The 12412-nt window shown below is 37.2% G+C and overlaps 1 protein-coding gene across 1 annotated transcript in view; it reads left to right on the top strand.

The window, feature by feature from the left end:
• LOC124711456 overlaps window positions 1-12082 on the top strand; it is a 98004-nt gene extending 85922 nt beyond the window's left edge. Inside the window, exons 4-5 of the mRNA XM_047241549.1 lie at window positions 4980-5155; window positions 11184-12082. Coding sequence (XP_047097505.1) covers window positions 4980-5155; window positions 11184-11337 — 330 coding nt within the window. The 3' untranslated portion in view covers window positions 11338-12082. The remainder of the gene's footprint in view (window positions 1-4979; window positions 5156-11183) is intronic.
• Window positions 12083-12412: the final 330 nt, after the last annotated feature.

Raw genomic sequence — 12412 nt, 5'->3', positions numbered from 1 at the left:
ATGTTACATTTATTGAAGCAACAACCTCAGTGAGAGAGCGTTTCACAAAGCATGGTCTGCACAGAAACAACTATGGTAAACGAATTCTGTGCAAAGAAATACTAGAAAAAAACTAGCAGCACACAAAAATAGGTACGTAGACCTATACTAGTGTCAATGAGGGAAGAAATAGCAGACACATGCTGTATCCAGTAGTGGACTCAAAACAGCCACAAGATGAAAGAACAGAAGAGAATACATCACTCTGCCCTCTAAAGGAAGGAAAAGCAGTGTCATCAACAGCAGAAGAAGCTGTGACGTTACCTGCGGAAGAAGAAGCTGTGGCATAGGTCCTGCAGGCAAGATATTGGAGAGGAGTAAGAACACAGAAGCAAAAACAGTTCAAGGAGCAGGATTTTTTGTGCCAGCAGGTAAAAAGAAAGGTACCATAGAAAATCGACATTAACATAAACATTTCTAAGGTAAGAATCTTGCAGCAGAATGTACAGTATGCATTCAGTAAATTAGATCAGATAGAAGTACTAGTAGCTGCAGAGTTACCACGTATACAGGGTGTTACAAAAAGGCATGGCCAAACTTTCAGGAAACATTCCTCACACACAAAGAAAGAAAATATGTTATGTGGACATGTGTCCAGAAACACTTACTTTCCATGTTAGAGCTCATTTTATTACTTCTCTTCAAATCACATTAATCATGGAATGGAAACACACAGCAACAGAACGCACCAACGTGACTTCAAACACTTTGTTACAGGAAATGTTCAAAATGTCCTGCGTTAGTGAGGATACATGCATCCATCCTCCGTCACATGGAATCCCTGATGCGCTGATGCAGCCCTGTATCACAGCAGTCCACAATACGAGCACGAAGAATCTCTACATTTGGTACCGGGGTTGCGTAGACAGGAGCTTTCGAATGCCCCGATAAATGAAAGTCAAGAGGGTTGAGGTCAGGAGAGTGTGGAGGCCATGGAATTGGTCCACCTCTACCAATCCATCGGTCACCGAATCTGTTGTTGAGAAGCTTCAACTGAAATGTGCAGGAGCTCCATCATGCATGAACCACATGTTGTGTCGTGCTTGTGAAGGTACATGTTCTAGCAGCACAGGTAGAGTATCCCATATGAAATCATGATAACGTGCTCCATTGAGCATAGGTGGAAGAACGTGGGGCCCAATCAAGATATCACCAACAATGCCTGCCCAAACGTTCACAGAAAATCTGTGTTGATGATGTGATTGCACAATTGCGTGTGGATTCTCGTCAGCCCACACATGTTGATTGTGAAAATTTACAATTTGATCACGTTGGAATGAAGCCTCATCCGTAAAGAGAACATTTGCACTGAAATGAGGATTGACACATTGTTGGATGAACCATTCGCAGAAGTGTACCCGTGGAGGCCAATCAGCTGCTGATAGTGCCTGCACACACTGTACATGGTACGGAAACAACTGGTTCTCCCGTAGCACTCTCCATACAGTGACGTGGTCAACGTTACCTTGTACAGCTGCAACTTCTCTGATGCTGACATTAGGGTTATCAACAAATGCACGAAGAATTGCCTCGTCCATTGCAGGTGTCCTCATCATTCTAGGTCTTCCCCAGTCGTGAGTCATAGGCTGGAATATTCCATGCTCCCTAAGACGCAGATCAATTGCTTCGAACGTCTTCCTGTCGGGACACCTTCATTCTGGAAATCTGTCTCGATAAAAACATACCGCACCATGGCTATTGCCCCATGCTAGTCCATACATCAAATGGGCATCTGCCAACTCCGCATTTGTAAACATTGCATTGACTGCAAAACCGCGTTCGTGATGAACGCTAACCTGTTGATGCTACGTACTGATGTGCTTGATGCTAGTACTGTAGAGCAATGAGTCGCATGTAAACACAAGCACCGAAGTCAACATTACCTTCCTTCAATTGGGCCAAGTGGCAGTGAATCGAGGAAGTACAGTACATAGTGACGAAACTAAAATGAGCTCTAACATGGAAATTAAGCGTTTCCGGACACATGCCCACATAACATCTTCTCTTTATTTGTGTGTCAGGAATGTTTCCTGAAAGTTTGGCCGTACCTTTTTGTAACACTCTGTATTTATTATGTCAGAACATGCCTTAGCCTGGGTAAACTCTGCCCACGCAAGAATATTGGCAGAGTGTCACATGCATTAGCTTTTCCCTTCAAATGCAAGTTGTGGAAATAGAGGTACTGAAACAAGTACAGTTCATCTCTTTGTCCTGGACATCCTTCTCTTTTAATGGAAGACTTCACAGATTTCCATAGCTGCTCGATGTTCTGCATGTGCGTTCTGGGGTCATCCAAAGACATGAACTCTACAGAGTGGTTGACGAAGTTGTGGTTGAATCCTTCAGCTTTCAGAATCTTGTACGACTGAAACCCATCTGTAATGACTTTAGTACCAGGCCATAAGAAGTGCTTCATCAGACCCACTAAAGTGACCTTGTCTCTGGACAATACTCTCACAACGAAAAACTTCTGGGATGATCACAAATAATAGATCATAATGCCTGCCACAAGAGTTGCATGATTGATTTACAATCGCATGTTTGATATGTATCAGATAAATGGATTTCTAAAAGAATTAGCGGTGCTCATAGATGAGGCTAGCAGGGAATTTCCTTATATTATTGTAGCTGGTGACCTAAATATTAACACACTAAAAGACAACTATTATACAATGAGTTTTCAAGATGTGATTAAAACTTATGGGCTTAATTTAGCAGTAGACAGTCCCATGAGATGCTGTAAAAATACAGAAGCATTAATAGATCAAGTAATCATTAATATACCACAGAGCAGACAGACTGTACAGGTCATATAGACAACCATTACAGACCACTATGAGTATTAGTTGAATTAGCAACACAGGAAGGCCAGAAAAAAATATTTAAAGAGTTTAGACAAACTAAGCAAACAATCATAGTTAGACTACAAAGGCTCTAATAAAGAATACTTATCAGAAAACTTAGACAAAGGCTGGGAATCATTCTGCAATAATTAGGCCATTACAGAGATGTTGCATGCCCATTAGTATGTATGGAAACAAATGAGAAGCATAATAAAAATTGGGTCACAGTAGAGGTAAAAAGGAAAAGGGAAGATGTGAAAAGCATGTATGAGAATTGTCGGCTAAGGCCAATGCAAGAAAATACGGATGCATGTAAGGAAAAGAAGAAGTCATACACCAAACTGATGAAAGAAACTAAATTGACATATTTTGAAAACAAGATAGCAACCTCAACAAATATCACTGACACCAAATGGTCTCTCATTAAAACCTTTTCCAACTCTCAAAATATTGCTGCTGCCTTGCTTGTATATATATATATGAAATACTAATTTACATGAAAGGGAGCATCTTAAGAATGGAAAATCTCTTCAGCCACAACTATGATATACACATATGAAACTAGGCAGAAGCCGAACCCACAAATGAACACAGGAAATACAAACTTACGCAAAAGAGGACTGTATCATACTGCAGCTATGTTATATAACCATTTTCCTTCTTACCTAAAATGCGTACCAACATTAAATGCATTCAAAATAAAGTTAAAACAGTTCTTGCTTGACCACTGCTTCTATTCTTTGTCTGAATTTATGGAACATCATAATAAGTAAACCTCAGTTACCAAATGACCCAGGAAATTACAGACCTCTAACTGATGTTTTACATCTGTACTCTCTGAAATAATAGAAACCATAATAAAAGACAGAATATTAAATTTTATACAAACATGCAATATTCCCAGCAATGTACAACAGGGGTTGAAAAAGAGCAAATCTACCAAAATAGCAATAGCTGAATTCATAACAGTTGTAACTGAAACACTTGATGAACAGAAGAAAGTCTGCAGTATGTTCCTGAACCTGTCTAAAGCATTTGATTGTGTATGCCATGACATCCTATTCGAAAAGCTTCATTGTTATGGTATAAGAGGAAAGCAGTAGACATCATTAAATAGTTTTTGAAAAATAGAAAGCAGTATGTAGAAATAAAGCTAAAAGTGAAAAATAATATTACAAGTGTCTTTTAAAATTTTGAAAATGCAAAATATGGGTTTCCTCAAGGATCCATCCGTGGCCCACTACTTTTCATTCTTTATGTCAGCGATATGACCAAAACAGTATCTGATAATGTAGTCATGTATGCAGATGACACTTCATTGGTTGTTACTTGTTCTGTAACAGATGACCTGCAAAAGAAGACTTCAGTAAATATGTAAAGTGGAAACAATCATTCCAGGGGAAACAATCGCTTAATAAATGGAAACAAAACAATATACATGCAAATACAAGCAAACAAAAAACACACTTTGGACAACATTATTGTCGAGCTTGGAGACCTAGAACTAAAGGAGACAGACAGCTATAAATTTGGACTACACAAGCTACACAGAAGAAAAAAGATATCAACATGGTCATCAGAACATCTTTAAACTTGTTACATTGGTCAATAATGTTGCCTCAGTGACTACAGAATCTTATTGTTGCTGGAAGTGTGTCACAGATGAGCTGTATCTTTAATTTAATTTTTAATTATTAATTTATGGTATTTAAGTGCCAGCCATCATTGCATGTATTTTTAATGATCATTATCATTCACTGGGGCAATAGCTTAAATGTGTGCTATGCATGCTTTCATAACTTTTGATGGATTTGTCAATATAGTATTTATTTCTGTAAGTATAATGGCCAAGCTAGATGAAGATTTGATCTGAAAAATACTTGATAATGATATAAGTTCAATTCAGTATTTTCTGGAAGGCATATGCTGTTTTAAGAATATTCCCATAGGATTTTTAATTAATATTTTCATAATTATTGCTATTATTAATCTGAAGTTTTCTTTCTAAAATATGATTTATGACTGATTAACTTTCTCTAAGAATAGTGTGCATGCTGAAGGTATATTCTGGAGAGACTGATTTTTTGTTGTTTGCAGGAGCCTGCAGAATCTAGCTTTTCTGCTGTTGTTGCGGATGCAGGCACACAAAACTTGGGTGATGAACACTTGGGTAATACTGTTCATCTCAGCAGTGGAGGAGATCGAGTTGAATTTCAGATGCATGGTCAAAATGGACCAAACTCCTACAAATTTGGATTTGACACAGGCAATGTGTAAGTAAGCAAAGTTTATTACTCCCTATCAGATCTAAATTTTTTGAATTAGTTACTATCGAACAGGGAGCACACAACAGGAAATCAGTGACCATAAGGCCTTTACAGCATTACTGAATAATGCTGTAAATAGAAATCCAAAGGAAGATAGCATGAAACTTCCTGGCAGATTAAAACTGTGTGCCCGACCGAGACTCGAACTCGGGACCTTTGCCTTTCGCGGGCAAGTGCTCTACCATCCGAGCTACCGAAGCACGACTCACGCCCGGTCTCACAGCTTTACTTCTGCCAGTATCTCGTCTCCTACCTTCCCGAGTTCGAGTCTATGTCGGGCACACAGTTTTAATCTGCCAGGAAGTTTCATATCAGCGCACACTCCGCTGCAGAATGAAAATCTCATTCTGGAAGATAGCATGAGTTTGTGTTTATCAAGTGCAGCAAGAGACAGGTTTCAGATTACCGACAAGTCCACACAAAATTTTCATCTCCAGCACTAACAGTGCTGAGCAAAAAATGGTCAAAGTTCAGGAGCATCTTACAATTTGTTTTATACAGATATGTGCCAAGCAAAATTGTGCAGCATGGAAGAGACACATCATGGTTCAACAACCATCTTAAAAAGCTGCTATGAAAGCAAAGACAGCTTCACTATAAATTTAAATGTAGCAAAAGCCTTAGCTACAAATAAAAACTGAACAAAGTCAAAATTAACATAACAAGGGCTGGGCATGAACTGTTCAACAAATTCAAAAGTAAAACTCTATATACTGACTGGACAGAAAATTTGAAAGTTTAGTCTTATATTAAATTGGTAAATGGATGAAAGCCATCTGTCCAGACACTATGTGACCATAATGGCACAGAAACAGAGAATGACACAGAAAAGGCTGAAATACTAACCTCTTTTTCCCCATATGGGGAACGCAGTATGTCATTCGGGATAGGAGTCTTCAGACATAAAAGTAACTTGCGGTATGTCCCAAGGGAAAGCTATAGGGCCGTTACTTTCACAATATATATAAATGACTTAGTAGAGAATGTCAGCAGTTCAATGAGGTTTCTTGTGAATGATGCAGCTATGTACAGAGAAGTTAAGATGCTAGAAAACTGTTGTGAAATGCAGGGAGACCTACAGAGGATTGACACTTGGTGCAAGGAGTGGCAATTGACTCTCAACATAAACAAATGTAACATATTGTGAATACATAGACAGAAAGATATGATTACATGATTGCAGAACAATCACTGGAAGCAGTTACTTCCATGAAATATCTAAGCATTTAAGAACAGAGCTATATTAAGTGGTATGACCTCACAAAATCAGTTGCATGTAAGGGAGTTGCCAGACTGAGATTCATTGAAAGAATCCTACTGAAACGTAAACTATCAACGAAGGGAGTAACATTCGGCCAATACTTGAAAACTGCTCATGAAACTGGGATCTGCTCCAGATAGGACTACTGATAGAGGAAATAGAGAAGGTCCAAAGAAGAGTACCATGTTTCGTTAAAGGTTCGTTTTGTAAGCACAAAAGTATCATGGAGATGCTAAATCAGCTACAGAGGCAGACACTGCAAGAGAGGCATTCTGCATTATGGTATGGTTTACCATTAAAATTCCAAGAGTGTATGTTTCTAGAAGAGTCAACCAATATATTGCCTCCTCCTATGTACAAGGTGTACGTAAAGTCTGGGAACACATTGCATAAGAACCAAACATTGTACAGATATCATACATATGTCATTTTGAAGAGAAACCCTGAAAGGTTTTTTTTTTTTTTTTTTTTTTTCATATATACCGCCACAGCATAGTTTGCTAATTTGCCGATAGTCAGCACTAGTCACAAATGGCAAGTCCAGGTGCGGAGCAAACTTTCTTTGTGTTGGAGTTCGACAAAAACAAGTGTGCTACAGCTGTTCAACAGATGTTTAGAACCATGTATGGTAAGAAGCCACCAACAATGAAGGCCATTTACCACTAGCACCCCATTTTCATGATGAAGTTTGTGGGTTCCTGAACATGGAGCTGCCGCATCGATGGATCGGCCGTGCTACAAAAGAGGACAGCTGTTTCGTGAAATGGCCTCCCCAATCACCAGATCTCACTCTGTGTGACTTTTTTCTGTGGGGACACATTAAAGATCTGGTGTATGTACCACCTCTACCATGTGATGTAGCAGAGCTTCGGCAGAGAATACGGGAAGTGACTGCCACAGTCGATGATGCCATGCTGGGACAGGTATGGCAAGAATTTGATTATTGTATTGACATACGCTGGGCCACTTATGGTTCGCATATAAAATGTTTGTAAAAAAAAAAAAAAAAAAAAAAATTCAGAGTTTCTCTTCAAAATGCAAAACGTATGACATCTGTACAATGTTTAGTTCTTGGGCTATAAATAATTGAAAGTTTCCGGGACTTTATGTACACCATGTATATTTCATGTAAAGACCATGAAGATAAAATTAGAGAGGTTCAAGTCCACACAGAGTACAGTTGTTCTTCCCAGTAACCATATGTTACTGGAACAGGAGCAGGAGGTAGTGACAATAGTGCACAAAGTACCATCCGGTACACACTGTAAGGTGGCTTGCTGTGTGTAGGCATAGATGTGAATGTAGATGTAACTCTAACCTAGCGTAGAAAAAGCTATGTCAGAGACTCAAGGTCTTGTCTCCAAAGGAATGTTACTTTATTCATGAAGTCTACACGTCAGAAAGATATCAGATACAAAATTTTTCTGAAAAAATTAAACTTTACTAGCAAATAGGGACTTGACATCAGTTTTACATAGTTGAACATTTGGTCATTTTATATTTAAAGCATGAAACTACGAACAGTGAATAAAGTATTGTGTTTACATATTTTGCTAACTAGTTATGAGTTTTAGTTTCCTGATAAAAGACACTGAAGCTGCTGTTCAATGAATACATTCCTGTAACTTGAAATTTAAGATGTATGCTGTATTCAGTGTACACTTAGATCCAATATAATAATTTATAGTTTGCTTGCAGGCTTTATATAATATTTGTCCCTACTTTGTTTAATGTGTCCTTGTAATCAATTAACTATTTATTATGTTATGACATGAACAGTATGAAAGAGAATTAATTAATGAGTAATGAACCATTCTGTATGCATTTACATTTGTAAAAATTGCAACAGCAACATGGAGAGAAGATGGATACATTTGAGTGAAAGTAACTTTTTAACATAGATTAGGTACACTACGAAACTCAAATTATTAGGTTCGCAAAAATGTATAGAATCTCTGATCATGAGAATTCACAATGGGATAAAGTTTCCATATGTGGCAGGAAAAACTTCTAAACAATAAAATGTGGAATCCGAGTGGGTCTGGATATTTTCCATGGGAATCACTCCACACATAGTTTGCATGCAGATCCAGAATACATCAATACTGGTACCATGAGAAGTGACCAACTGGGTGTGTGATGTCAGGTGAATATGCAGATCAGGGAAGTGAAGTTCTAGACTATTCCTCCTCTGCATACAACAGAGCTTTGTTCTACAGAAATATGGCATATAGAGTTGTTTTAAGGAGACCAATACTTCAGGCTCTAAAACTTCCCTGCTGTTGGCCACCATTCAAATGCCTCTCAATACAGAAGATATCATATGCTGTGCCCAATATACTGCCCCAAACTGTCACACTTGGTGCTTGTCCTTAATGCTGCCCAACAATGGAGCCTGGTCACCATGGTGGTGTCTAACACAAACATAACCATCACAGTGCAACAAGTTGAAGTGGGATTATCCAAAAACAGCACATTTTTCTGCTGAAGATACCAACCATAGCAGTCATATGCCCATTGAACCCTGTGCCATTTGTGGTTTTTTAACAGTAGAAGTTAACACAATGGCACGTGTGTTGCCGGTCTAACAGTGTTACAAACCCAATGTTCAATGACCAAACATTCTGTCCCATTTGAACTAAGTCAAATACTGATATTGTGCTACATGATGTTTGCAAGGCACTTGTCAACTGATTTCATGTTCTCACTCCATTTACCAGGTCTTCCTTACTAACGTTTATGCGACACTGCCCATCTGCCCACACAAGAGAATGCACTGATAGGCTTGTGTGTGTGTCATTTATTTGCAACTGTACTCACATATTGCTCATACATTGTTCCCAATATAATCTGACCATTCCAATAAAGTTTTACATTAAACTCCTAAATTGCAATGCAGGCAACTTTTTCCTTTTGGCTCTGATCAATGATTGCAAGGAGTCTAAGTTGTATCATTAAAAATGGACAAAGTGAGGAAACAGTACAAACATCTATTGCTGATTGATATTTGTTGCATTAATACATGTAACACAATGGATAATTAACTTGTTTTAAACTACTGCTCCTTTTCTAGAGTAAGTGCATACATTCAAATGCATGATTCTAAAGACACTCAAACACTGTGACTAGGGGTGGCTGTTTTGGTGTTTTGTATGATGTATTTACACTATAAAAAAGAGTGGTAGCTTAGAAGCCCATCTGTCTCTTTTCTTACATTAACAAAGCATCATATATTAATCAGTTGTAGGTGACTTGTTGTTCTATTTGCATTTTAATTTTTTGTTTCTAAGCTGGAATTTCCATTATTGTAGTTGTAAACTTGTATTATTGTAACTAATAAGGTCCTATACATTTAATTAAAATTATATTTTCTTTTAACAATATTATGAAAAGGAAAGTTCCTACTCACTATATAGTGGAGATGCTGAGTTGCAGATAGGTGCAACAAAAAGCCTGTCACAAATAAGCTTTTGGCCAGCAAGGCCTTCATTCAAAAAAATAGACAACTCTCTCTCTCTCTCTCTCTTTCTCTCTCACTCTCTCTCTCAATTCACACAAATGTAACTGCAGTCTCTGGCAACTGAAGCCACAGACTGCAGTCATGTGTGTGTGTGTGTGTGTGTGTGTGTGTGTGTGTGTGTGTGTGTGTGAGTGATCTGTTTTTGATGATGGCCTTGCTGGTCAAAAGCACAGTCTTTTTGTTGTGCCTCTCTGTGACTCAGCATCTCTGCTATATGGTGAGTAGCAACTCTTTCTTTTTCATAATATTGTTACATTCCAATGTTTGATATTTTCTTTTAAAGTTTTTGATAATTTGAGATTAGTGCATCTAGTAACAAAAATAAATTCAGATAAGTTTCATAATGGAAGTATCGTACATTTCATTTATAGTGACTAGTAGAATAATGCAGCAGATGAGGGTGCTAATTACTTAACTTCAATATTTTTGCTTTCATAGAGTAAAGTACAACAACTGACAAACCTTACTTTTGCCTTACTTAGGTTTACATACAATGTTTGATGATGAATATTCAACTACTCATTAGATATTCTAAGTACCTAATTCAAAGGTCTGCCTCCTCTGTACATTACATATCTTTTGTCTTTAACATTAGAACCTCTTGTAAGACTCTTACATTTACCACAGAAATTGCATCAAAAGTTTAGATATTCATAGGGAAATGTTGAGTACTATGCACTGACAGTACTTACCTTTCTAATTAATTCCACCACAAGGAATTTTTTGATCAGCAGAAATTCCTGCTTACTGCGGAAAGAGTATTTTGCTACAAATGATGAATTGGTTAAAGGATCAATGTATACATAATGTGTCAGTATTCTTTACATTGTATGTTTAGGATCCAAAGTATTAAGCAATATCCCAACTGTCTTCATATTATTTGTATAATACATGCTGACATTCTTGATAAAACAATGATTTTCAAAATGATTTCATACAATATTCGCCCTCTTTTTGATAATAGTTTTCTGACCAATACTTAATTTACATGAACATATAGCATAAGGTGGCAGAGACATTAATTTCACAGTTGTAAGAAAATATTTTGACTACTATTTTGCATTTTTATGCATCACTTTTTGCTTTACACCCCACTGCTTATTTTTGAGATTGTTTAACGGCAGCTTGAAAAATATTGATGTATTTCTGGAAGCAATGCAGTGTTCTTATTTTTTTCTTTTTAAAAACAACAGGCACAACAGACTGATCCGATATGAGGAGCGTGATGCACATGGCAATGTGAAAGGGCATTATGGATTCTATGACAAAAGTGGTAAACTGCATATAGTCAATTACTCTGCTGATCCCCATACAGGGTACCATGCACAGCCTGGAGTTGTTGGATAATATGATCTCATTAACAACAAATACCACAGGAAAACAGTGTGCCAGCAAATTTGGAGTTGTGGTCTGTTACTATACTCAAGCTGACGGTGCTCGTAATACCCAGCATAATTGTGAAATATTTATTTCTCAAGTGTTTTGCAAAATCTTGCTGATATTCTCCCCAACAAAACTTATAATCAGTGGTCCATTTAGTATTTTACTGCAAAAGTTTTAAGGCCAGTTGTAATACAGGTTGTCTGATTCAGGACATCCAAGGTTTTTTTTCTGTTATCCAAGTGACATTCCTCCAACAATGAATGGATTTTGCTAAACTGTTACAGTCTCCTTCTGAGTGAACATCCTATATAGATGTTCATATTGGCATTATCATGACTATTTCTCAACATATGTGCACACTGAACATCCCACTAGCAGTCATGAAAACAATTATCATACTCATAATCTAATTGGAAATTTAAGAATGAAATAGTCCAGTGAACAAATGCACTATATCAGTGACATTACAAATTGCACACATCTAAGTTTGAAATCATCAGTTTTGTCTTCCAGCTGCAAGATTACAGTGTAGATTTGAAGAGTGATGTGAAGTTCTTTTTTTATATTTTTGTATTTTCTTATATATTTTTTATAACTAAGTCTAGTCTCTAACTTGTTATCTTGTTGAGTTTTGTAAACTTCTGTGTAGCATGTTAAAGCATTGTGCAAACATGTCTGATTAAATTATGAAGTTTTTATTTGTTGCAGAGATAACTGTTTTATTGTATCCCCTATCCAAAAATTATCCATCATCTAGACATTAATAGTTCTAATTGTTTTCTTGAGGTTGAATGGAATTCCATTAAAATTCAAATATACTGAAACAGAGTTCCAAGCAATTTTTACAACTGCAAGATGTCTCTTATTATGGTCAGAAAAGTGAAATAATAGGGGATTTGACTCAAGAATTCTCATACTGCATCAAATAATTAAAACACTCAAGGGATACCGTGTGAGGAAAATGTTTAGTTGCCCATGTCTTGTGACACACACTAACACCACCTTCTGTAAAAGGAGAACTGTGAAGTACCTTTCAAAC

The sequence above is a fragment of the Schistocerca piceifrons genome, chromosome 8, assembly GCF_021461385.2.
Source record: "Schistocerca piceifrons isolate TAMUIC-IGC-003096 chromosome 8, iqSchPice1.1, whole genome shotgun sequence".
NCBI lineage: Eukaryota > Metazoa > Arthropoda > Insecta > Orthoptera > Acrididae > Schistocerca > Schistocerca piceifrons.
The sequence above is the reverse complement of the archived record's forward strand: the minus strand, read 5'-3'. Positions and strand labels throughout refer to the sequence as shown.